Below are 27,417 nucleotides of genomic sequence, written 5' to 3'. Positions count from 1 at the left end.
AAAAAACCAAAAAACAAAAAAAAAAAAAACAAAAAAAAAGGCAAAACCAACCAAACTCCTAAACTTTCCATTTCTTTCATAGAAAGAAAAGAGATGAGGCCAAATTCACCCCTCGCAGGTAACTCCACTGTCTTTGATAAGTTGGATGTGGAACTGATCCATCTGACCCATCTGTTCAGCTAAAGGAGAGGTTGGATAGCAGCATGTGAGAGGATGGAATTATGGTCCTTTTTCACTTTTATTTTTTACATCTGTCACTTTGTTGGGTGACATCTTGTCCCTTTTCCCCTGGTCCTGCCAGTCCACCCCTGGTACAAACCATCTGCCTGAGGACAATCCTCAGTGGGTACTGAAGGAAAGGACAGCAGGGAGCACGGAGGTGAAGGTGGGAAATAAATGATGTTTTCCTTTTGTTTATAAATTGGAGCATTACACCAAGGTGGGGGTGAAAGTCTGACAGAAAACCATTTCCAGAAAAGTGCCCAATTCAGCTGCCCACACAAAGACATCTCAGGCAATTTTGGACACCCAGCAGTCTCATAAACTGCCCAGGTTTGTGATTTGTGGGGGTGTCAGGCCATTGAAACAACATCTTGAACCCAACAGAACACTGTAGGGCACCTATAATAAATCTGCACCTATAAATCTGTCACCAGATGTTTGTATTATTGAGGGAAATGCCAAGACCCCTCCACAAGTGAGGTCTTACTGTTGTCACAGCAGAACCTGAGGCAGAAGGCAGCTCTGGGTGGTATTTAGAGCATCTCCTGTAGGGAAGGATGGCACCTCACCCATCATTGGCTAAATTTTGTCAGCAGTGCAGTGCAAACCCTGACTCGAGACAGCCAGTGCAGGCAGTGGAGAGGAATCTCAATTTCCCAAATTCCTCCCCTGTTCATGTGTAGCAGTGAGCAATGGCCCAAATCCCCCATCCAAATTCATGGGGTCAGATACAGGCCCAGCTCTCAGAACCCTCACAGGCTCTTTTCCCCCTCAGGGATGGGCAGAGTCAGAGCCAGGACTGGAACCCCCAGGTGAGCTCGGGGTGATGAACAGAATTCACACAGGCATTTTTCATTGACTTTAGTAGCAGCTGCTCAACCCCTTACATTGGCTCATCACAGAGATGATTAATTACATAACAAACCCAAACAGGTACCCACAGCTTTGTAAAAACCCCTTGAATGGGGAGGGGGGGAGCCCCCAGCCACTGAGCTGGTCCAAGCTTGACCCCAGCCTGGAGGGATGGAGCACAACTTCCAGCCCAGCTCAGGTGATGATCAGGCTGTAGCTTCACCTCCCTGACTCATGGTGGATTTCACATCATCAGTCTGGAGCCATGGACGAGCTCATCATCTGCTCTGAGCCCAGCAGCTGAAGTCAGAGATACACCCAGGGGGCACCAACCAAACATAACTCAGGTACCATCCTAAGTATAATGAATCACCTTCTGGATTTGTTTCTTGCCATTGATCCCAGCAGAAAACTAGATAAATAGCTTAGACCAGATGAAATAAATCCCACTCTTGCAGTCAAATTTTGTTCACATCTAGAGGCAATTGCTCAGCAAATGCCCAGTTTCAATTTTTTTCTCCCTGCTTCCCTAGAAGCTTCACCTGCTGGTGATGCTGGGCTTGTTCTGGTGCAAAAGCTGAAATGGTGGATGTGAACATGCTGTAGATGGGCTGGGGTCAGATTCCAGCTCCCACACATGGAAGACAAATCCTCCAGCCCATTTCTTCAGGTATGGTATAAAAGAAGGAATTTGAAACCACTTGGCTTAAAAATCTGAGGGTAAAACCAGTTGTGGGTGTGACCCCACTGAAGTCAATGGATTGGAGAGACCATGGCCTGCAATGATTTGAATTTTCACTCTTGGGTCACCGTTTATTGACAGAAGTTCCTGGTAGGACGTGTCTGACATCTCCCACTGCATCATGTTAAGTAAATCAGATGTATCTTCCCTTATCCCATCCTCTCCAATTTATCAATGTCTTCCACCCCACACGTGGCTTTCTGGAGCATTTGCTTTATTGACAGGTTGTGTTTGAATGTTGGTTATAGGTGCAACTTCCCCCTGCAGAGGCTTCCTTCTCTATTTCCCATGATTAAGTTTTCCTTTTCTCCAAGACTGCACTATGAAAATCAGTCATGAATTGACCTTTACTTAAGATTCCAGTAATTTTCTGCCTTCCCCACTTGGTGTGTGGCCATCGATGGGGTGCAGATACCACAGAGTGATTTTCTCCCCATATTTTTCTTTGCTTCTCTTGATCTCCTCTCTCCTTCTGCTCTCATTTCACTGCAGCTTTTTTTTTTTTTTTTTTTTTTTTTTTTTTTTTTTTTTTTCTTTGCAGAGCACTGATAGAAGTGCCTCCATCAATAAGCAAATCTTGCTTGTGCCCTTGGGCACAGCCCTGAGACAAATGGTTGATGCATAACTGCACCAGCCTAGGAGTAGTCCCAGGAGATGCCTGTGACTCAGAGTCAACCCCCAGAGGCATCATTTCCTCCTGTTTTCTCTCTGATGGGATTAAGCTCTGTTTGTTCCCTCCTTCTTCTTGCTCCCTCCTTTGGTTCCTGGGAAAAGGCTGACATGAAGAGAGGAGCATTCTGATTTCTCTACAAAGATTTCCAGGAGTGACCCAACCAACAGCCATGATGACATTGCCATGAAATGGGAATTAAATCATGCCCTGCTTCCCTTCCTGTGCTGAAAAGACAGAATTAACACCAATCCATTGTCCTTTTTCCAGGATAGGAACCCAAAAGCAGGGGTAAGGCAAAGACAACACAGGACAAGTGCATCTGGGGCTAAAACCAGCTGTGACTCCATGCTTGGTTCCCCCCTCATTTATCCCAGTATTGACCAGGAACAATCCAAGCAGGGTTACAGTGCAGTAGATACCAAGGTGATGGGCTGAGTTTGTGCCTGACACCCTGAAGGAAGTCCTGATGCCCACGGAGGAGCTGAGACCTGTTTCTGTGAACTGTGATCCTGATCTGGAACTGGAAGCAGAGCAACATGCAAAGATGGGGAGTCAGGGGTGAGCAGCAGAGATGGGCCAGCCTTGCAAAGCTGGGATTAGGCTGTGTCCAAACTTACCCAAACTCTGGGCTGGCTGAGACTCTGGCCTTTTGTCCATTTTAATGTCTGCCACTTTTATAGGTGGGAATGGCTGCAGGAATTAGTTGTGGAACGAGGTTTGGCTTGAGTCTGAGACTGCTGCAGCTTGTGGAGTGTGGTGGTGACGGTGGGTGGGTTCACCCAAATGTAAATTAAGGGGTGACAATGAGTCCTTCAGATCCATGTTCCCAAGAGACCTGTGGGCTCAGGCTGCTGCCAAGTGCCCAGGAATCCTGCAGCAGGTGCAGAGAGTGGATGAACTAAGTGCACTTTCCACTGCTGGCGACAGAACTCCCCAACGAGGTGGGAAGGGTGAACGCTTTCCCTTCCCATCCTTTCCCTGGGGTGCTGAGGAGATGGATGTCCTGTGCTCAGGAGTGAGTGTCCAGCCCAATGGAGACTCCCTGCACCACGTTTCCAAGGAAGACTCACTGGCTGGAGAGCTGGAGCAGCATTCCCAGATGTGTCCTCTCAATGCACACAGAGTCCACTTCACACACAAGACACTGAATTTTCCATACAGTGCACGTCACCTGTGTGCCAACAGGGCATTTGCAGGAAGTCATCAGCAGTTTTCTCTCTTTCTCTCCCTCCTTCTTCTCCCTTCTTCCCTTTCTACAGATGTCATGGAATCCTATGTCATATCTGGCAGAAGCTACTATGCTAAAAATGTTCACATGAAGAGCTTGCCCACTCTCCAGCTCTGTTAGATATTTGTAGACTTCTCTGGTTCCAAGGCAAAAGCAAAGAAGTAGTCATGTTCTTTATTTTAAAAATCCTTATTTTATCTGCTTTTATTTCGTTTGCTGCTGTTGCTCACATTACAGAGTCAGGCCATTTGGGTTTGCAGAGAGTTCTCTTAGAAAGCTCAGTGCTGGTGTTCAGCACAGCCTCTGCCTGGCTGAGGGAAAAGGAGATGCTTAGGAAGATGCAAGTCTTTCAAAGGACACTTAATCACACGAGTCACTTCAGGTAGGTGAGAGCAGAGCAAATCCATGCTTTTGCTAATACTCTTCTTTCCAGCTCGGTGCTGTGGGCTGGTGGAAAAAGCTGCTCTCCTGCCGGAGGCATCAGCGTTGGGGCAGAACTTGTGTGACTGCCAGATGCACCTCAGGATAGCCCACAAGTCATTAGACCTATTCTATCCAACCAACTTTAGCCTTTTTATTCATGTAAAAAAAAATATTTTTTTTTTGTCCAGTTTTTATTCTTTTAATACCAAAAAAAGTAGACTTCTCTCACGTCTGCAACCTCAGAGGAAGTAGGCTCAAAATTTCCATTCCTCCACTCGGAGCCCGCGCGAAGGGTTCTGCCCTTTTTATTTGCACGTGTGGACGTCGTAGACCCGTATGCACTCCTGGCAGCGGACGTAGCAGCACCAGTGGAAGATACAGTGGCACTTCTCTTTCCTTTTCTCAGTCCTCGTGTTGTGCCCGCGGCCGCAGCACAGCAGGTCGCAGCCGTCGATGCCGTGGGAGGTGACGTTGCAGATCCTGTCGCGGGTCCCGAAGGAGCCGGTCTCGGGGTTGGGCTCGCAGAAGTTGGGCGAGTTCTCGTAGTAAACCAGGTCCTTCTCGGTGGGAGCCTTGAAGAAGTTGTATTTGGGCCGGAGGGTCTCGACCCAGCCGCGCGACTCGCGGTGTTTCTCCACCACCATTTCCGAGGCGCTGTCGTACTTGTCCTTGAGGTAGTCACCGATGACCCTGAAGTCTGGCTGGGACCACCAGCAGGTCTTCACTTCACAGCTGCCCGAGAGCCCGTGGCACTTGCACTTGAGGTGCATGAGCTCAATGATGGACTGCAAAAGAGAAGAAAGGCAAAGAAGGAAAACGTTAGCCTTAACGCTAACGTTACGACGTTCTGCTACGTAGCCATGATTTTCCAAGGAATTATGAATGTTTTCATCAATATATTTATATTCTCGTGAACAAAAATCCCCTTATCCCGCAGTCACTGCTGGGTCTAAGCCATGAAACTTCTGTACTTTACAGTTTTCAGTGATTGGCTCTGATTCCCAACTCAAATTCAAGGATTTACCAAAAATTTTCATCAAGGAAATTTATGAGCTTGTTAACTTCTGCCTTATTCATGTGGGAATATTGCAGGGTTGTCACCCAGGAAAAGGATTCAATCATATGTGGGCAGAGAAGCAAAGAGCACACAAAGCTACTCAATGTCTTCATAAATTAAAAATGCACCTTTTCTGTTGGAATAAAAGGAACATGAAATGTCCTAACTATCTAGAACAGAACTCCATCCTTTACATATGTTTTGTATTTACTTAAGCAAAAAAGGTTCAAGCCTTGCTATGGTTACTTTCAAAAACTGAATTTATTTTTATTTTAAAGCTAGGATTATGATTTCTCTGAAGTAATTTCAATGGAAAAAAAGTAAGAGCCCAACTTTTCATTCGAAACGCTCAGACCTCAACACAAAACACTTTCCCAGGATAAATGGGAGGGTGGTTATTGATCCCAGAAGTTCACTACTTGTTTTTACCTCTTATAAAATGAGTTTAAATAACTAGAGGTGTTGCCCTCCAGTACTCTGAGGTGGGAGACAACCTTATGCAACAGCTTGATAATCTGCATTTTCAGAGGGATCAGCAAATTTCTGGGTACGTGAACAGGCGAGTGCCAGCCTGAGCCCAAGAGATTTGCCATGAATCAGCACCTTGGTGCTCACCAGGTGCTTTCCTGTGTTATTTACCCGCCACAGAGCAGGTTGTAATTAGCAATGAGAGAGAACCATGGGAGGTTTGGTTTGTATAATCACTCTGAACTTCATCAGAACTCCTGGCAGAGCGGTAGTGTTGGAGTTCCTATGGGAATTAATATGGAATATTGCCCGTGGCTCAGGTTTAGCTGGAAGCACTCGAGTAGGGAGGCCTGGAAGAGCTGTCCCATGGGTGCTGGCATGGTGAGAACGGAAAATATCAGTGCTTCCTAAATCAGTGGGATTTCAGGTCATGGTGGGATATCTGCTCCCTAATCTCTGACACCTGTAGAATGTCCTAGAAGAACGCAGAGTCTAGGAACAAGACTCAGAGTAAAAACATCTCAGCAGGCCTGTGATCACATGGATGTTTGTTCTTTTTTTTCCACTTTAAGGCAAATTCTCACTTTAAAGGAAATCCCTCCTTTCCACTCTACACAGCTTCTCCCCAGCCCTCTTTTTCCCACTACATAACTGCCACCAGCACTGCCCCATCCCTGGGGGTGCCTGGGATAATTTAGGCCAGAGCTGGAGGAAACCACATTATTGCTTGTGGTCGTCTCCATTGCAGACAATTTTGGTTTCTGGTGGTATTTCCCTTTCAAAAGTTGTTTTCCAACAGCTCTGCTGTGGTGTGAGGTGGGATAACACCATTGGGAATTCACAAGATCCACTTCAGGAGCTCTCAAGAAACCCCAGCTGTGTCCCAACACAGCAACTGTGGTGGCTTTGCTAGAGCTCACTGCACAAATGTCCTCCTGACTATGTGCAAGACCTTCTGCTGAGGGGACAAGACCACATGAACCTGTTCTCTGTTATCTCAGAGAAGCTGTGGCATAATCTCTGTTAGAAAGGGCTTTGTGGTTCAGTTCTACAAATTGTTTCCCACAAATTACATTCTTCTGGCATTTATGGGCTGTTCTTGAGATTAAAAAATAAAAGAGGAATATCCCCCTTTTGGGATTATTCTACCTAGGGGAAAAATTCATTGTGTATAAGGGAGATTTTGTGCTTTTTTTTTTCCCCAACACATTTTGTTCCAGGATTGTTTGAAGTAAAAACAGCTTTAGGGCATGATCCAAGTTTAATCAGGAGGTACCAAAGTCATATTGCCTCTAATTTTGTTTAAATATTCCCTGGGAAATAGAACTGGGTTGAGAAGATGGGCTGTGGGAAAAGCTCTCCTGCTCTTCTCCTCCCTCAAGGCTTCAGAGAAGGGGAATGGACAATTGAACTCAAACTTCAGGTGCCCCACAGTCCATGGAAGGGAACAGGCACAATTAGAATGTTATTAACTGGGTTAATAGCTCTAATCATGGAATCACAGAATGATTTGGGTTGGAAGGGACCTTAAGATTTGTTCATTTCCAACCACCCTGGAATGGGCAGGGACACCTTCCATAGACCAGACTGCTCCAAGCCCTGTCCAACCTGGCCTTGGAGACTTCCAGGAATGGGGCATCCACAACTATCCTCATAAAATGGGATGAAATCTCCTCCTAAACCTGCCTGGATCCATCCTCTATAAAAGAGATCTGGACTCCAGGGCAGGAGTTCACATTTGTGTGGGTGAATTTACACGGAGCTTTCACAGACCAGGCACATCGAGCTAGAACTCTCACAGCACAGGTGTTTTGTGATGCAAATTTAGCCCAGATTTAGACCTTTTGAGCCCACTTAACTTCCTCCCACCACCCATTACCTCAGGTAAGGAAATAAACCCAGCAAAGGCACAATTTAAACATCCTTACGGTCCTTCCAGCTTCGTTGTTGTGCCTGTTCATGGCCGAGCGAGCGTCAGGCCGGTTCTCCCGGGCGTCGGCGAATTCCCGGGACACCATGCTGCCAAATTCCACATCCTCACTGCAGCCCCCCCACTTCCAGCCCTCCCCAGGAGAGCCCTTGTGGCGAGTGTCACAGCCGCAGATGTTGGCCGAGCCCTCGGCGCAGGATCTGGTGACGGCGAAAGCCACGCCGGCCGAGGCGATGGCGTGCACGAAGGCTGACTCCCTGGTGGCTGTGGAGAGACAAGGCACTGAGAAAGGGACACTGAAGGGTGGGTTTGGTCAGCCCTGTGAGCATCTTCTGCAGAGGGCATGGCAGAAGGTCAGGAAATGCTCCTCTTCCCTGTGGTCTGGCTTGGAGCTGCTCCAAGGATGTTTTCTTCTCGCTAGGAAATGAGGTCCTGTGCAGACAGGACCAGGCTTGGTTCAAGGCTACTGAGGTCAGCCAAAAAAGCTCTGATTGGGGTCATCTTCAGGTCTTTGGATAGGGCCATGGCACCACAGAAAGTTGTGTAAACCTGAATTTCAGTGGGCACATATAATATTCTGTGTGGCACTGTGCAGTCAATGCATCACAGACCAGACACAGAAACTGTGCAAATCTGAATTTCAGAGGGCACATGGAATATTCTGTGTGGTGCTGTGCAATGTACCACAGACCAGACACAGAAAGCTTTGCAAGCATGAATTTCAGAGGGCACATGGAATGTTCTGTGTGGCACTGCGCAGGCAATGCACCACAGACCAGACACAGAAATTGTGTAAACCTGGATTTCAGAGGGCATATGGAATATTCTGTATAGTGCTGTGCAATGTACCACAGAGCCAGATACAGAAATTGTGTAAACCTGAATTTCAGAGGGCACATAGAATATTCTGTATAGTGCTGTGCAATGTACCACAGAGCCAGATACAGAAATTGTGTAAACCTGAATTTCAGAGGGCACATGGAATATTCTGTATAGTGCTGTACAATGTATCACAGACCAGACACAGAAATTGTGTAAACCTGAATTTCAGAGGAAACATGGAATATTCTGTGTGGTGCTGTGCAGTTAATGCACCACAAAGCCAGACACAGAAAGCTGCAAACCCAAATTTCAGGGGGCATGTGGAATACTCTCTATGGCACTATGCAGGCAATGCACCAGAGTCAGACACAGAAATTGTGCAAACCCCAATTTCAGAGAGCACATGGAATGTTCTGTATGGCACTGTGCAGGCAAAGCATCACAGAGCCAGACCCTGAGCCATGGGCTTTGCCTCAGACACACAGAATTTGGGTATGTCCCCCCAAAAAATGGAAAATTTAGGTTTACACTTTAACAACAGCCTCATGCTTCAGCTGGTGGTGGGACCAGCATCAGGTAAAACCCCTCTTCCTTGACAGGGAGAGGTGCTGGTGGCTGGAAGGCAGGGAAATGCCAGGATGGTCAGATCCTCAATCCTCAGGATTTAAACCAAACGCTGTCCCCACCCTCCATCCCTTTTCCCCCAAGGCTGTGCCTCTCTCTCAGTCACAGTGCTCAACATGCACTTTGCACTTGTCCCAAGTTTTCCTCACTTGCCTAATCAATCCCACTGCCTGGGACTGGAAATGAGCTTTCCTTGTGTGCCCATTGCCTCAGGCTGGAGCTGGGATCAGCCAAAAGATGTCCTGGTTAAGGACTGAGGAGTTTCAGTTTTTGTGGAGAGCTTCCATCACAGCCTTCCATCCCAGGGAGAGCTGGGCAGGGAAGGCTTTTATGGATGCCACTGCTTTTTCCACACTGTGCCAAAACGAAAATCAAACTTTACAAAACACTTTGCAAGTGGGGAATACCCCAAGATATCAATTTTTATTTCCCTTTGTCCTCACAGTTTTGATTTCCTCACTCACAAGAAATGGCCCTGCTGTTCAACACCACACCTCAGAAAACATCACTTCTTTTTGGCAGAAGTAAAATGGGATTTTTACTGTGAACAGGGCTGTTTTCAAACCCCTGGGGCAATTCTAAGCAGACACAATAATTCTGATAACTGGTCTCCCTTAACCTCCTGTACTATTCCCCACTCACCTCATGCTTATAGACCAGTTATCCTTGAAACTGTGTTGTTTCTGACACTTTTCAGATCATTATAAAGACACAAAGTCACATTTTCAGTTGATGCAGCTTCACCAAAGCTTTGACTGAGCTTTGTATCAGCTGACTACTCAGAAACCACTCAAACCTTCCCTGCACCATATTTTGCTGATCTAAGCTTTCCATGGGCATTTTGGCTTAATCTTTGCCTTTCCAGATGCTTCCAGGCTTTACTAATGTGAGGAGAGTTTCATGCAAGCCAAAAAGTCAACATGTTTTTGGGGAGCAATCACAACTGGGGAGCAGTCCTGGCTGGGTTGAAGGCTTAAGCAAGAACTGCAGCTTTTCTTTGGGAAGGCTACCAAAGACAACAATATGCAAATCCCATAATGTGCATGAACTTACAGGCACAAGGGATGAGCAATGTCCTGGAACATGTTTGTCAGGGCACTTGGGGAGGTTATTAAGTCACCAAGGGCAACAACCAAAAAGAAAAGGAAAAAAAAAAAAGGAAAATGCAGGAAACCCTCAGGTCCCCAGTGTGATTTTGAAAAGCCCTTGTTCAGCATCTGTCCAGCCTGGAGGATCCCAGCATCCTGCAAATGATGACCATGCAGGTCTTGACTGTGAAAGCTCAGCTTTGAGCAAGAACAGGAGAGAGAGTCCAGTTCAAACAGGACTGGGGACTCTGCACCTTGGGCTTGCCTAAGTCCAGGTGGGACCCAGAATCCAAATTTTGGGGATGCAGAGCTCTGTATGAGGGTATTAAGGATATTTTTTATGAGCTCTGGAGTCTGTGAAAATTAAAAGGCTTCTCACAAAAACCAGTGAGATGAGGTGGTGGGGTGAGGGGGATGTGATTACAGTCTGGGAGGGAGGTGGGAGGTGCAGTGTCTGGCCAGAGAAAGGCTGACACATCTCCCCCATCCTCCCAGAACAGCCAACTGACCCTAAAACCTTCCCATGAAACCATAGCATGGCTGGGTTGGAAGGTCCTTAAAGGTCATGTGGTTCCAACATTCCCAGTTTTTCTGCTTTCACCCCATTCTCCACCCAGCCTGTGCTTGGGGTTGGGACTGGCTGATTTTTGTTCAGGACCTTGCACTTGAAGGCCTTGAACCTTCATGAGGTTTGCACAGATCCAGCTCTCCACCTGCCCAGCTCCCTCTGGGTGCATCCCTTCCCTCCAGCACGAGCCTGCACCTCAGCCTGGTGTCAGCAGAAAACTCCCTGAGGGTGCCCTGTCCATGTCACCAACAAACAGTGCCCAAAAAACCACCACTGCATCTCCTAGAGTGCCACCATACAGGTAATTCCTGACCCACCAGGTGCTCCATCCTTCAAATTTAGACACAGGGTGATCTGGTTTTTTATGGGTAAAGCACATTCCTTGGTTAGGTCAGCTCTCATCTCTTGGGAATCACCCTTTCCTCTGCTCAGGAGAGATCTGATCCAGCCCGTTGGTTTTTTGGGAAGGTACTGTGGGTGCTGAACTGATGTTTGCAAACCTCATGAAGATCCCTGTGTACCTTCCCAAGTTTGGACCAAAAAGCAAATGGTGTTTGTGCAGGAAAACTCTTGTGTGATATGAGAGGAGTGGCCTTGGCTTGGGAATCCATGGATTGTGATCCCAGCTTGGATTCTGCACATTCCCTGTACATTCCCCTCACTGCAAGAAAGGCATTGAGGGGCTGGAACATGTCCAGGGAAGGCAATGGAGCTGGGGAAGGGGCTGGAGAATTCCTGAGGGAGCTGGAAGGGGCTCAGCTGGAGAAAAGGGGGATATTAGAGAAATTTGGATATTTGGGTTGGATATTAGGAAAATTTCTTCATGGAAAGGGTTGTCAGGCACTGGCACAGCTGCCCAGGGCAGTGGTGGTGTCAGCTGGAGGGATTTCAAGGGATATGACACTTAGGAACATGGGATACCAGTTCCTAACACAGGATCCAGCATCCAGCATGGGATGTGGGAGTGCTGAGTTCATGTTTGGGTTCAGTGACCTCATTGTCTCTGCAATCCCCTCCAAAAATTAAACCCCCACTGCTTTACTTCTGCACCTGAAGCTTCCCATCAGGAATGGAATACTTTGGAGAAGACTGTCAGTGCTGGGCTCGACACTCAGCTGAGAGAGACACACTGAGGTCAAGCAACAAAAATATCATGCACATCCCTCCCTATATTTTCATTTTCTCTGACAAAGAGAAGCCCCAAAATTCTAAAACTAAGCCAAACCAAGGGAAAAAAAAAAAAAAAAAAAAAAAAAAAAAAAAAAAAAAAAAAAAAAAAAAAAAAAGGCAAAAACAACCAAACTCCTAAACTTTCAATTTCTTTCATAGAAAGGAAAGAGACCAAATTCACCCCTCGCAATGTCACAAATAGAAGCTCCCAAATTCTAAAACTAAACCAAATCGTTGGTCTTTTCCAACCTGGAGGATTCTACATCCAGTGATTCTGTCCAGAGCTCACCAAGCCCCAGGGAGCTTCAGGCAGCACAGATTTGCCAGAACAAGCAGCTCCAGGCAGACAGATGTGGCTGCAGAAACCAAACCCTAAATCTCAGCTCCATCACCTCAACTCCGCTCAGTTTTTAGCTCTTTTTGAAAACCAGGAGGGCGCTGATGGGATTTGCCTTTAGAAGCACCGATTGCAGCGAACTCCTCTCTTCCCAAAAAGCGCTCAAGCGCCTTTTACAGCCTGGGTAGGACGCAATCGCTGCCCTGCTTTTGAAATGCAGCCACCACTTAAGAGAGCACAACAGGAAGCAAAACGCGCTGTATCTGATGGAAACAACCCGGGGAATGCGGGCAGGCAGGGCAAAGGAGCTGGGATCTGCCCCGGGGCACCGAGCTGAGCACTTCTGCCTCTTGAGAAAGTCGCAGCCGGTCTCTTAATGACTCCACGGCATTAGGGCACCGGGTTTAACATCTCCTAGCCCTAACTTAAGGCAGCGGGTTCAATATTGACGCAGATGGAGCCGTGCCACGGTGTGAATCACGTCCTGCCACCTCCCCATCCATGGCACTGTCCTGCCCCTGCCGAGCATCCCTGGCCCTGCCCCGCAGGGATGCAGAAGGAGATGGAGATAAGCATGGGGAAAGCATGCACTTGTAATGGAAATGAGGGGTTATTAAGGTGCCATATAAAAATGCGAGAGATTCGGAGAAGATAGCTGTTTGTCAGGTTTCATTCCTGTCCGGGTGGCTCCGGGTGGTAGCAGCTGTAAGGGCTTGAAGAAAGTTTTTGGGAAGTCACCTGGCAGGAGGAGGTGAACAGGGACCGATATCTCACGGGGATTTGACTTCAGAGCATTTTATCCACTTTCTTTTGGTCAGCAAAGCTCTTGAGCTGGTTGAATTCCTGCCTGCTGCTGAGTTTCGCTGCAGGGCTCAGAGGTTTGGACACAACTCCCTCTCCATTCTGGGGGGGTTGAATAGCAGGGAAAAGCGCCTTTAGGGGTGTCCCCTACAGCAGAGGTCTCCAAGGCACTTCTGGAAAGGGTTTTCCTAAGGAGCCCAGACTGAAATCTGAGAAACTGAATATCCAGTGCAGAACCTCTCTGACCACTTGTCCCAGCACCAAACCCATCCTGGGATGCAAAAAACCCTTGGCTGAGTGGTTTAATTTTGATAATCCAGAGGCCTGAGGATGATGTGACCTAAGGTTTGCTTTCCTGCTGTGACAGGGCTTTTTTTTTTATGTGACTTTGGGCAGATCCTTTGTCACTCTGTGCTTCTGCTCCCTTATCTGTACACCCGAGGACAATCCTGCTTATCTCCCCTGCAGCCTGCAGTGCTAAACTCAGTCTTCAGGATTGTAGGCAGAATGAATTGAGCCCAGCAGAGGGTTCTCAGATTGTGGGATGAGGAAGGCAAACGAATAACTGTATAAATATCTCAGCTGTCCAAGACCTGAAAACTGCTCTCCTGTGTTCTCCTGCCCAGGCAGTGACTTATTTTCCCTGAATCTTTCCCGGAATGACGAAATTGTTAACCCCAGGTCAATTACAATCAATTAATCATAACTGAATGATTAATACCAGCTAGGTATCCCAGATGTGTGGCAAGATGGACTGTGGTGATGAAGCAGGATGAATACAATGGTTTATTTTGCTCTGAAAATCCCTTTTTACCACATCTATACCATAACACTGAGCCCTGCTGTCCCCATTCCTGACACCCTAAATCTTTCCTTTTTGAAGCAGAGTCCTTGGAGTGAAGCACTGGCTTAGTGACTTTTTGGGTTGGAAAATGTATAAACAACATGGAAAATAATGGAATTGTCCCAGACAATGAAGGAAAGAATTCCCAGCCATGTCTGCTCTTGAGATGAGGATCCATGATTGGAAAGACATTGGGAAGTCTCACATTGGCTGTGAACCCTGAATTTCTGACACCACAGACTTCTGGAGTGTCCTTGGGAGAAGAATTTTGCTAAAAATGCAGTGAAATAGAGGAAAAGGTTTATCTGTTTAGCAGGACTGTGGGGAGGAGTCATGGATTCTCTGAGCTTTGTTTTTCAAAGCTAAAAATCTACAGAAAGGTACCTCCAGCTACTTGAGGCACCCATCTTTGAGGAGTGGAAGGTGCAAAGGCTTTCCAACATTTTTCTGGTAGGGCAGACTCCCTAAGACCACGAGGGAGTGTGAGAAAGGGTTTCAATTCCCTCCTTGGCTCGAGGGGATATAAACCCACAGCTGTCAGTTAGGATTTGCACAACAGTTGACATTACACTGACTCTGGATTAAAAGAAGAATACCCCACCAAATAAACTAAATAAACCCTAAGAACTAAGAAATTGGAAATAAAGCTGGGAACAGCCTTGGAGCAGCACAACCAGCCTTTTACTCTGGGGGCCCATCCTAGCTCAGTTTTCCCTGGTTCCTGTGGTCCTCCCTGCACCTTTGGCATCACAGGCATTGGAAGGTGATGTCCAGTGGAAAAAGGTGGTGAGGAATTTGTGAAGACTCAGCCTTTGACTGAGGTGAGGTGGATTTGGGTTTTGGCTGCAGTATGAATTTCACCACCCCTCTGTTCTCCTCCTTGAATCCATCAAGGGAGGCACATCCACAATCCTGGATGTGGAAACAGCTGTGCCATCCCCCTCTGGGGAGGGTCACCCATGAACATTTCCCTGAGGATAAACCAGAAGGGTTTGAATAAAAGCTCACACTGCATCACTTTGGATGAAAAAGAAGAATCACAGAAAAGATTAATGCCAAATGAGCTGCTGGGTTGCTGAGTAGCTGGTGGCCCCTGGGAGAAGGAGTTTCTTCAGGCTCTTGCCTTGCAGGCACAGCTGCTTTCTGAGCAGCAGGAGTGAAATCCAAGGGGACTGGTGAGTCAGAGCTACCAGGGTTTGCATGGAGGCATCACTGCTGGCTTGTACCAGCACAAATGGCATTGCCTGCTGGTGCTGAAATCCACGTGCAGGAGCAGCAGGGCAGCCCAGCCTGTCCCAGATTCCAGCACAGGATGCTCCAGTGCAGCTGGGCTCTGCTAAACTTGGATCAGCAGATCCCTGAAAGCCAAAAAACTGAGAGTGCAGGGTGTGGGGATGATGTCCCCCACCTCACAATGCTCTTAGAGAAAGCTGGGGAGAGACTTCTCAGTAGAGCTTGTTGAGCTAAAAGAGGGGTAATGGTTTTAAACTAGTAAGATGTGGGTCCAGACACAAAGAAGTAATTTTTTATGATGAGGGTTGTCCAAAGAGGTGGTGGATGCCTCATCCCTGGAAGCAGCCAAGGTGAAATTAAGAGGGACTTTGAGCAACTTGATGTATTGGAAAGGTGTCCCTGCTCACTGCAGGGGAGTTGGACTTGATGAATTTTAAAGGTCTCTTCCAACCTAAACCATCTTAAGAAATGAAGGTTCACATTTTCACAGGACATATTTTTCTCCCCAGGGAAAGGAGTGAAGGTGGAGAAAAGGAAAAAAAAAAAAAAAGTTAAAAAAATAAGTTAAAAGCCCTTTTTTTTTTTTTTTTTTTTTTTTTGAATGATCACCAAGCAGAAAATCATTTGCCAATCAGAACTATTAAATATTGGCCCAGCACCAGGGGAAGGCAGAGAACAGGGAACTCCTTGGCTGACAGATCCATCCACAGACAGTGCCCAAGTGCTGGAGGGGAAGAAGCATCATTCCCATCACAGGGGAGGAGGAGGAGGATCCCAGGGGTGTCACTGCTGGGACCCTGGCAGTGCTTGAGGGGAAAATACTGGGAACGTTGGAAACCAAATATTGGCCCTGGCAGCCTCAGAGGCAGGTGAGCTTCAGTTTCCCACATTCCTCTCAAATTTAGCAAGAGAGGATCCCATCTCAGATAAAGCAACTGAAAGGTTTGACATAAACCTGGCTCAGCCTCCAGCTTCCCTCTGGAGAGGTCCCTTCCCTGTTTTCAGTGCTTTTCCCATTTTCCTTGACCCATCCTCACCCTCCTGCAGCACCTCAGACCTGGCACCTCCTCAGTTACCCCTTTTCTCCTTAAAAGTGGCTCCTTATCCCACTAGGATGGAAGTTGTGGCCTTGGATGTGCTCCTATGAAAGGAGGGGACAAGTCAGGCTCCTGGTGGGAGGGAGACTCATTCCACAGAGCACATTCCCAAATTCTGCAGTGTGAGCAATGCTCATCCTGGTTATGTTGGAAAATGCTTTCCTAAGTGGCAGCTTAAGGAAGAGATCCTGAGATTCTGGGATCTTTAAAGCTTTTATTTCTTTCCTTGGTGATTCCCAAGCCTGAACCACCAAGTGCCCTGACCCAAATGTTCAGCTCAACCCCAGCAGCATCAGCTCCTGTGGTTATCCTGAGAAGGCTCCAGAGGCTTTGGGAAGGTCAGAGCCTGGTGACTGCCTCACCCACTGGGGTTCACACCCTGCACAAGGGGCCTCTCTGGACATGGGTGACACCAAAACCCTGCCTCAGTTTCCCCATTTGCAGTGCAATGTGCAGAAAGCTCATTCACCACTCCCCAGCCTGAGCTTTGGGCACCATTTCATCCTGCAGCATTGCACAGGGGGAGCAAAAGACAGCAGTTTTCTCCTCAGCCAGTGCTGCATGATGCCTTTTTACCCCATGAGGGATCACTGTTTATCCATGGGGCCTTCCAGGAGAACCTCAGCACCTGGAGCTGCCTCTGGGCTGAGTTGTGGTCACCTCATTGCAAGGGGGTGGGACTAGAGGACCTTTCAAAGTCCCTTCCAACCCAAACTATTCCATTATTCTATGACATGGAGACTTTCTAACCAGCTCCTCATCTGGTTACAGGTCTTGGCAGCAGCTGCAGGATGTTCCAGAGCAGCTCTGCCTTGCACTAAGGTGTATCCAGAGGCATTTAAATCCCTCTTATATAAATCCCCATCCGTCTTATCCTCAACACCTTGATTATCTGGGAACCTTTGAACAGGAGCAGAGCCTGAATGGCTGCCTGGGATCCCTGGGATCCTGAAGGATCACAAATTCCTCAAAGATCTCTTTGTAAGACTGCCATCAGAGAATTATGGAATCACAGAATGGCTTGGATGGGAAGGGATCTTAAGATCATCTCATTCCACAGGCAGGGACAACTTCCACTATCTCAGGTTACTCAGAGCCCCATCCAGCCCAGCCTTGAACATTTCCAGGGATGGGGAGACCACAGCTCCAGTCTCCCCACAGTCCTACAGACTGGCTGAATGATCTGGAGCCACTCACCAGTGAAACTGGTGTGTAGCTGTGTCACATCCTCCTCTTCAGCAGCACTCCCACCTGGGTGGGGATTTATTCCCAATCGTAGGGAAGCCCACTCTGCTAGAACAGCAGCCCTTGGGGGCTGCAGGTAACCCAGGCTTTCCCTGGAATGGGGTGAGGGTGGCTCAGCACCCAGAGCACAGCAGGTGATGCCAGCCAGGAGCTGCCCCATGGCTCTGTGTGACACCACAGCCTGTCCCCTTCTTCACAGAGAGCCCTGTCAGCTCCATGCCCAGCTGATTCTGCACAGTTTCTCATCAAAATCCACCTCCAGGGTTTGCTTGGCTTTTTTAACCACTTAAAAATCAAGCCCCTAAATGCAAAGACTTATGCAAAATGCATAATAACAAGAAGTTAACCACACTTTTGCATATCTGAAAGGAAAGGTTAGGTTTGGGTTCCATCTGTGTTTTGAACAGAGTTCTGATCGAGTTCTTGTTTCCTCTGAACCAGCTGTGCTAGTGTCAACACATCCCTGGGAAGATGAAAGGCCCTAGAAAGACATTTGATCAGATTAGCTGTGATTCAGCTCATTGGAGGGAAATTATTAAATGGGCAATTCCTGCCAGGGAACATGAAGGTGATAGAGATAAGAGGGAAAGTTGGATTGAAGGAGGTTGGATTAGCACAGCTTGTAAAATCCTGAAGGCCAAGTTTCCCCAAACATCTGAATGATGGGGTCTTTCCTCATTCTTTTTATTTTTCGTTTCTCTATCTCTCTGCTATTTACTCATAATTATTGTTGCACTTGGAGCACAACAGAGCTGCAACCTCCAGAGCGGTGGTGCTCAAACCTTCCCGGCACTTCCAAAATCTTTCGCTCCCAAACCTTTCAGGCTGTACCTGAAAGAGGCAGATTGCCAGATTGCCAGATTGCCAGATTGCCAGCCTGGTGCCCTGGGACAGGGCCAGTGCTCCCCCTGCCCTCCCAGCCCCCTGAGCTGAGCCAGGCTGGCTGAGGCTGGGATGCTCTCGGTAATTAGCCACTGACAAAACAACCCCGGGTGATCTCGCAGGTAACCAGACCCCCAAGGTGGGTGAATCAGCAGCATGGTCTGGTATCAGTGACCGAGTCTGATGCCTGCAGAGCAAACAGTCCCTTATCTCTCTCTATCTCCCTATCTCCCTGCTGATCTAATCATTGCCCTCTGTATCTCCCTACCTACCCCACTAAATGCTTTATCTGGCTTTCTGTTGGCTTGGTCATGTGTGAAACACTCGGGTGGTGTCTGATCCCCAATTCCTGCCATCCCATAAATGCCTTGTCCTGAGTATTTCAATATTCCCTCGTCCTGGAGCAGCACAGTCTCCTTGATCTGCCATGAATTACCCTGAGCCCTCGTCTCCCCAACATCTCTGGACAAAAGGAAGCTGTGTGATTAGCAGAGATGCTCATTGTGGCTGGACAGAGCTTTTAATGAAAGAGGAAGGTGGAAAAGGAGCAGGGTGAAATTCTCTGAGGTGCCTTCCAGGTTAAAGGATCATTGGGGGTCCCTCATGTCCTGGGGGAAAAAGAAAATATAAATAAAAAAAAAAGAAGGCAAGCCCCAAAAACTGCTATGCAAAACAGCCCCAACGGTCAGTAAGATACAGGGAAGAAAAAGAAAAAAAAAAAATTAAAAAAAAAGGAATATAATTGTATTCTGTTATCAGAAGCAACACGGCCGAACAAAAGGATCGCCCTCGCCCACCTGAGAATGGAATGCGAGGCTCCATTTCGCTGCTCTGATCGCATTTGACAGCCCCCCTCGAGATTGCCTGGTTGGTATGGCAAATCGTCCTTATTACCTGCTGGGGTGAATGAATCCCCCTTTGTGCTGCCACTGTCACGCCGCATTAGGCTGACAATGGCCCGAGATATTTTATATGAAATTTGCCCTCACTTGTGATTAGCCAGCACCAACTAAGTCATAGCAACCTAGAACTATGCATTGGCCGGGCCCCGTTGTCGGCCGAAAGGGAAATCCCTATTCAAATGGTTTAATAAAACAATCTAAAGGGCGTGTGAATCGTGAAAAGCATTTTCACTTTTCTCTTTAGCTTAATCTCATGGTCGCTGGGATATTGTGCTCCGAGCAGACCCCAGCAGGGTGTGGGCTAAGGTCCCCCATCAACTTCTTTTACAGCCTCCTTTTCTGCGAGTTAATGATATACCGGTGTGATTGCCTCCCGCAGCAAGAAGAAACACGCATTTGATGAAAAGGATGGACCTCCTAACACATCCTAAATGGCAACAATTTCTCATCCAAAGGTCACAGGTCATAACCTGGATTTTGAATCACCACCCAGATCTTTTTCAAAGCCCTGCTAAAGCCGGGGGGATTGGGCGAGGCTGTTTTACACCAGCACACACACAGGCACCGCGTTATCTCCAGAGGTTCCTGCTCTGCTTGAGTCCTGAGCTTAGGGCTTGGGAACAATCGGATTTTCCCCTGGTTTGCTGCTTTTTCACATCCTCTCAAGCTTTGGGAGAGGTGGGTGATGCAGAGATGTGCAGCTCAGCAGCACCTGGGGCACAAGCAACACCCCAAACCTGTCACACTGCCAGCCCCAAACTTCACCTCCAGCAAGGCTTTGAGGTCTCAAAACTCTCCCCACCCGCTTCAAGGTGTGGAAAATCTCCCCCAGTGCTGACCCCTCGACACCCACAGAGATCTGGCAGATTTTTAGGAGGGAGAAGGAGACACACAGGCTTCCCCTTCTGCATTTTTTTGCTTCACTTCCTCACTGGGGCTGGGAGGAAGCAGGGTTCCCTGCAAGGCTCATCTCAGCATTTTCCTGAGCAGAGGAAAACTTTCCCTCTGCGAGACAAGGCTGGAAATGCCCAGGGGAACAAGCTCATGGACCTCCCAACAGCACAAAGCAAAGGTGAAGGAAGGGGAAAGCAGCACAGGAACCTGTCCAGTTTTCTTTTCCTTCCTCTTGAATCCCCCCAAAAAGCCTTAAGCCAGGTGGGGAGTTCATCTCCTGATTGAACACCAAAGTTCTCCCTCCAGTTTTTCCCACTGGAACTCAACAGGAGTTGCACAGGTTCTCATGAGGGACCCTCTTTGCCTCCAAAATCCACATTAACCTTTGCAAAAAAAGGTGTTCACACGAGCTGTGGTGTGTTTCCACTGCAGCTCCCCACATAATTGCAAGAGATCTGGGGCAAGGAATGATTCTGTTATTAAGAGCTCGTACCCTGTTTAGCACAATGGGGCCCTGATCTCTGCTTGGGGCCTCAGAGTCTACTGTAATACAAATAATTAACCATAATAGAGCTGGGAAAATATCTTAATAAAACCATGGAATCAATTTGAGGCAATTAGGCAATTTTTCAGCTTGCAGGAGTTTTTGCTTTACAGGCTGCATTTGGAGAAGGGAGGGGGTCTGGGTGCTGGAGGAGCTGCTCACCTCCCTGCAGCAGGCTTGGGCAACCTGGTTTTTGTTGGGTTTTTGGGGATTTTTTTTTTTTTTTGTTGTTTTTTTTGGGGTTTTTTTTGTTGTGTTTTTTGGGATTTTTTTTTTGTTGTGTGGTTTTTTGGTTTTTTTTGTTTTGTTTTGTTTTTTTTTTTTTTTTTTTTTTTTGTGGGTTTCAGTTTCACCCAGTTGGGGACGCAGAAAAATTTGCTGTAGCTCCCAGAGCATCAAAACCACTTTTTATAAATAGCTTTTGAGAGGAAACATGGTTTGGAGGCTGGATCTGTGGTTCCTAAGGGAGAAGGGGCTCAATCCTACAAAAAAATGACTTTCAAACAGCTCCTCTGCCCCTTCTGCCCACCTGTGAGATGAAGAGCCATCATTATCTTCCCACTTTCTAATCCCAAACACTTGAGGACAATGCTGGGGAATTTCAAACACTGAGGAATAAGGAAATTGCAAAGCCTCAGATGCAGGCTGGATGATTTACAAGCAATTTAAAGGCAGCAGATAAGCTGTGGATGACAGATATTCTGATTATAGTTGTAGCTCTTGTATAAATTTCAAGCAGAAAAGGGAGTTAAATACATTGAGTCTGAAATGTCTCCAGTTGTGAGTGTGTCCATCACTGGCCTTGGGCACTTCCAGGGATCCAGGGGCAGTCACAGCTTCTCTGGGCACCCTGTGCCAGCACCTTCCCACCCTCCCAGCCAGGAATTCCTTCCCAAAATCCCATCTAACCCTTCCCTTGTCCTATCACAACTTGCTCTTTTACTCTGACCAACACCCCTTTCAATCCTGAGAAGACACAGTCAAAATAATCAGAACAGAGAAAGTGGAAAAAAATAAATTTCCTCCTTACATTGTTTTGCATTGCTGAGAAAAGTCTCTGAGCTGGTGATCAGCCTGGTGCTGGTCCCAGATGTGGAGAAATGAATCCTAGTGCTTAAAATCTGAAGAAATTATCCTGACCACAATTTCAAAGTAGACCTGCATCATGTCCTAGTCTCATTTAATTTCAGCCACCATGAGGAGTCAGCCTGCCATTGTATTGGGCTGAAAATGTCATTGGTTGGGTTTGGGAAGCTGAGTAAAACACAGAAGTGAATACATGGCTTGGGGACATCCTGGGAATCTGTCACAGCCGGGATAAAACAAGCACCTCGTGTTCTTGTGAATATAAGATCCCAGAAATGTGACTTGTGGAAGTTCTCCATTGGCTTCACTGTCAAATCATAGACAGAGGTTAAATAATAATAATAATGATAATGATAATAATAATAATAATAATAACAATAACAGCATTAAAATAGCCAAATTTGTATCTGCTTGTGCTTTAGAACAGTGAAGCTCTCACCTTGCCCTCACCAACCTGAATGACCTCAAAAAAGAAAAACCCCAAAAAATCAAATAACCTCCTGTAGAAGCAGAGGATACCAAAAATCTCCAGATAATTTTCTTACTCATCATTTGCATTCACAGAACAAACCAATTCCATTCATCTGATTCTTCCTTTCTTTTACCCAGGTTTCTGAAACCCAAATAAGATCACCTCTAATCAGAGATATGCTCAACCCTCGCATCCAGAAATCCTCTCTCCTCTGGAGATGATCCCTTCCATGAATTTTGCAAACTCACAATTCCAGCTTTGATTTCTCATTCCTGCTGCTGCCAATTCACCAAATGCCTGCTTGCTCTTATATCAACCCTGCCTTCATATCTGAGGCCTGGACATGATTTTATTCCTGATTTGACATCTGATGTTCTGTTACAGCTTCTTGAGGAGCATCCACAGCCCCCCAGTTCTGGGTGTGAGATCCCTTGGTGGGAACAGCTCATGGAATATCCAGAATATTAACATGGAGGGGAGGAGAGGTGATGACCTGTTCTGCTTACACTGATTTTGGTGACTTTTGTGGGAGGGAAAGGCACTTGCAGAGCTGCTGGAGGAGCCCAGCACCTTCAGGATTTGCTGCCAGTGCACACTGCTTTCATCCCTGACTGTCTTAGAGCAACAAAATCAAAGCTCTGCATCCTGCAGTCCCTTGGGATGGGAATTGCTGAAGATTCCTCTCTTGCTGTTAAATGTGAGCTCCCTTGGTGGCAACACTGCTGCTGCCCTGTGTAATGAGTGGGGGATGACATGTGAAGTGAAAAAAAAAAAAAAAAAGGAAAAAAAAAAAAAAAAGGAACAACCGAGCAGCCTTCGGAAATGTCTATGCAAATCAGTTACTGAATAAATCAAGTAAGTAAAAATATATGTTTTGGCCATCAGCAGAAAAATATGTGGCCTGATTCTCCTCTTGGCCTGGTGTAAATCAGAGTAATTCATATCTGTATTCAGTAATTTATATCTATAATTCAGTGGAAGTGGCAGAAAAGTTAAGGCAGTGTAATTAGGGGAGCATCTTGGTATTATTTTTTTTTCCTACAGAAAAACTTGCTTTGTTAATGATACACTTTTGATTTTGCACTAATACCTGGATAGACTGGCAGGCTCAGAAGTTGTCAAATGAACCAAGGGAGGGCTGGGAGTGAAGGGGAGAGGGGAGCTCTGGAGCTGTGTAACATTGAGAGGCAGAGCTGGAGCAGAGCTCAGCTCCCTGCACTCTCTGGGTGATTCCTGTGTAAGCAAAGGAGCCCTTAATTCCTAATTCCACTGGGAACCTTGCCTTTCTCCTGGCCTTTTTTGAAATATGTTCCCTCTGCAGGCTCTCTTCCATCTCTCATGCTAATTTCCCTCCCCTCTCAGCTTTTCTCACATGTGCCCTGCTGCAGCACACAGTCCCTGACTGAATCATCCCTTTGCTTCTGCATGACTAACAGCCCTGCTATTTGTCCAACTATTCCCATTGATGTACATTTAATATGTAAAAAGTTAATTAAAGCCTTATTCATAAAAAAAAAAAAAAATCTGGGCCAATTTAATAATTTTTTTATAAATACCTCAAGGTGATATTTCAATTAGGGACTAAATGCCAGGAAACACTGTCAGATTCACCCCCACCACCTCCTCATCTCTAATCAAAGCATCAGGTTTTGATATTATAAAGGAAAAGCCACTGAAACCACAGCAATATTTATAGGAATTTGCTCTGCAGGTGCAAAGATCAATCCTGAGAGAAGCTGAGAACTCCCAGCTCTAGGTGGAAACCACTGGAAGTGAGTGAGGAGAAGCCAGCTCTGTGCTCAGAGTCCTTCCCAAGTGGATCTGTGCTCATTCTGGGATTGGAGATCCTTCTGGATCTTCCTAATCAGCTTGGCCCACCAACTTTCAATCATGCAGAGGGCTCACATCTTCTGTGCAGCTCCAGACCTGCCAGCAAAAGGCTTGAAATTGGGATTTGTGCTGGCACAACCAAGCTGCTGATGGTTCCAGGCTGGAAAATGCATCCCAACAAAGGGATGCTTCCCCCAGGCCAGGTGGGAGGAGTGAAAATTCTGGCTTGTGAATCAAATGTTCGTTAGTGGGCAGTGTCATTCAGGAGCTTTGGTGTTTTGTGGAATCCCAGAATGATGGAATGGTTTGGGGAGAAACTGGGAGATCATCCAGTGCCACCCAGGGCAGGGACACCTTCCACATCCCAGGATGATCCAAGCCCTGTCCAGCCTGGCCTTGGACACTCCAGGGATCCAGGGGCAGCCACAACTTCTCTGGGAACCTGTGCCAGGGCATCCCCACCCTCCAGGGAAGAATTTCCCCCAATTTTCCATCAGACTCTCTTCCCCCTCAGCCCAAAGCCATTGCTGTTTAAGCTGTGCATGTCCCATCCCCTGCAGGTCACCGAGCCACCTACAAAATGTGAATTCTCCCAAAGTCAGGAAGAAGTTCTTTACTCAGAGGGTGGTCAGGCCCTGGCACAGGTTGTCCAAGGAGAATTTGGGGAGTTCCCATCCCTGGAAGGGTCCAAGGCCAGGGCTGGGAGCAGCCTGGGATAGTGGAGGGTGTCCTGCCCATGGCAGGGAGCTGGAATTGGAAAATCTTTAAAGTCCCTTCTAATCCAAACCACTCCAGGATTCTCTTTCTGGAAAATCTCAAAACTATGAAAATGCTGTGTGTCACATGGAAGGAGCACTCCCCAAACTCTGCAGCAAAGGGAGAGTGAGGAGATCCATCCTTCAGATCTCCAGGCCCATTTAACCCAAATCCTCATTTTGGGAATTTTTGTGGGGTCATTTGCTGCATTTGTGCCTTCAGAGGGAGATAGTGGGGTGCCAGCACTGGGTGATTTCCCTGCAGAGACCCCTGAGGGCACACACAGGATCTGCCAGAAAAGCTGCTATGGGAGCACAGGCCCCAACTGGAAATCCTAAGAGGGGATTAGAACAGATGAGTCCTCATTTCTCTTTCCAGAACAACAGCAGAGATAAATCAGGCTGCTCCTCTGGAGGGTGTTAAAGGAGGATTTCCTGGGAGGTGGATCCCCTCAGTGGGGTTTTATTGTGCTGCCAGTGGGGAGGGAAGGGATGGATTAAGCAGCTGGCAATGGGATGTGGGGATTTTGCCTGTGCTGACAAAGGATCTGAGCTCTCAGTGGGTGCAGGAAATCAGGGGTGGCTCCTGCCTTATTCCTGGAGGCCACACTGCTGCTCTGGAGATGAGGATTTCCCCTCAGGAGTTCAGCCTTGGACCTGGTGGTGTGGGGGAGGCAGAAGTTGGGTCACCCACACACTCAACCCTGTCCTGCAGTAGAACAATATTGACAAGAAATGTTAAATCCTGCCATAAATCACTCCCAGCTCTCACCATGCTCTTGACTTTCTTGAAGATGAGCAATTTTTTGTGCTGTTTGTTGGGAATTTTGGGGTGTTTTCCTTCCAATCTCCATGCTTGTTCTGGTTTTGGTGCTTTGGGCAGCACCACCAACCTTGGTGCTGATTTTGGGGATTGGTGGAAGACTACAGAGAGTTCAGGAGCTGAGAGCTCAGCTGAGCAAAGCAGAGAGAGATTTGGGTGAGGAATTGCAGGGATTATTTGAATTTCAGGGCCTGAGTTTGCCTTTATTTTAATGCTGAGTGCAACAGGCAGCCTGTGAGGCTCTCAGTACTCTTGAGTAAACACATTTTTTAACCCAAGAAATAAAATGCTCACTATCTGCAGATCCCCATGGTCTCACTGAGCACTGAGATGAAAAGCTCCCAGGTGAGTTTTACACAAGGCAGACAAACCTTTCACCCAAGCTGGTTCACCTCAGTTGGGTTAAATCAGTTTTTACAGCAGGGCAGTTTGTGCACTTGCTCAGGTGAAGTTCAAGGCAGGTTTGGGGATTATCTTGGGTTACAGGAGGAGCTGCAGCTCAAGCTGTGAGGGCTGCAATGACTCCCCAGCAGCTCCTGGATCACTTGTGGCTCTCCAGTATTTGGTTTCTGGTTTCTGGCCTGGCTGTGGGTGTTGCAGGGCTGTGTCACTCTGGGATGGGGTTTTTCCTGCTCAGAGCAGCTCCAGAGGAGCCGCCACCACCACCACCCTGGGCTTGCTGATAGCATCCCTGTGGTGACAGTGGGAACAGGATCCACCACCTCACACTGAGCTCATCCCAAGCTGTCTGATCCCAATCTGGACCAAGTTTAGCTCCTCTGGCATTTTAAGCCAGGCTAACTTCCCTACTTGCCCAGCTAAAAGCACCTTCCTTGTTCTGGCAGCATTGAAAATAAAAACCTAAAACACACGAGTCACAAACCTCATAAAGAAGGTGCAGCCGAGCATTTACAAACCAGAGTGAGCTCCAAGCCTCTTAAATATCACAGGACCCATCCCTAGCAAGAAAAGCCCAATACACTTCCAGCTTTTAGCCAGCCACATTAGTGGTCAACCCCATAAAATGGGTGAATTCATGCAGTGAATTGTCTGGAGTGTTTGATGCAGTGACCTCACTGAGTTACAGCATCAGTGATTACAGGCTCTTCCCCAGCTGGAATGCTGATCCATAGGATTTTAAATTGCATCTACCCCACTCTCCAGGCTTGGAATAACTAATATTTTGTGGCCAGCAGTTGTTTAAGAGGTTTGTGCTGTGCTGGTGGCTGTTAGAGCTAAGCATCATCTTCCTCTAAAATATACATGTGAAAAATCAGGTTAAATATGGAAATATGTTTGGAATCCTTAAAGAAAAAAATCAACCCACAGAGCAAACACCTCTAGCACTTCACTGTGTCTTTTAAAATAATCACTGGCTTGCTGTCAGATTGATGTGAGGATTTCAGGGGTGTCACAGTAGCTTTAACATGTGCAGAAACATCCAAGGTGAGGCTGGATGGGGATCTGAGCAACCTGACCCAGTTCAAGACATGGGCTGGATGAGCCTTGAAGGTCCCTTCCAACCCAAACCATCCCATAAATGAACAAAAGGGTTAATGACTAATGGAGCAGGAATGTTCTGAAGGTCAGTGATTGGCTTTGCTTGAAGTGAGGAGATTTTAGGGAGAGTTTTTAACTTTAAATTTGTTGTATTGTAGTTGGAAATAGATGATCTTTAAGGCCCCTTTCAACCCAAATCATTCTATGGTTTTGTGACTTGATTATTCTCACATATTGGTTATTGGTTATTTGATTTATTGGATTTTTCTTCTTTTTTTTTTTTTTTTTGGCTACTGAACCCTTGG

The 27,417-nt window shown here is 47.0% G+C and overlaps 1 protein-coding gene across 2 annotated transcripts in view; it reads right to left on the bottom strand.

Annotated features, from left to right (window-relative positions):
- Nucleotides 1-2,318: 2,318 nt before the first annotated feature.
- The window catches only part of WNT3A (Wnt family member 3A), an 84,898-nt gene continuing 59,799 nt past the window's right edge, over nt 2,319-27,417 (bottom strand). For both annotated transcript variants that reach the window (XM_079300516.1, XM_079300517.1), the window contains exons 3-4: nt 7,594-7,859; nt 2,319-4,925 (exon numbers count right to left, since the gene is read on the bottom strand). In XM_079300516.1, the coding sequence (XP_079156642.1) occupies nt 4,446-4,925; nt 7,594-7,859 (746 nt within the window). In that variant the 3' untranslated portion in view covers nt 2,319-4,445. The remainder of the gene's footprint in view (nt 4,926-7,593; nt 7,860-27,417) is intronic.

The sequence above is a fragment of the Erithacus rubecula genome, assembly GCF_903797595.1.
Source record: "Erithacus rubecula genome assembly, chromosome: 3".
NCBI classification, from domain to species: Eukaryota; Metazoa; Chordata; class Aves; order Passeriformes; family Muscicapidae; genus Erithacus; species Erithacus rubecula.
Note: the sequence above shows the minus strand (reverse complement) of the source record. Positions and strands in the feature narration are given on the sequence as shown.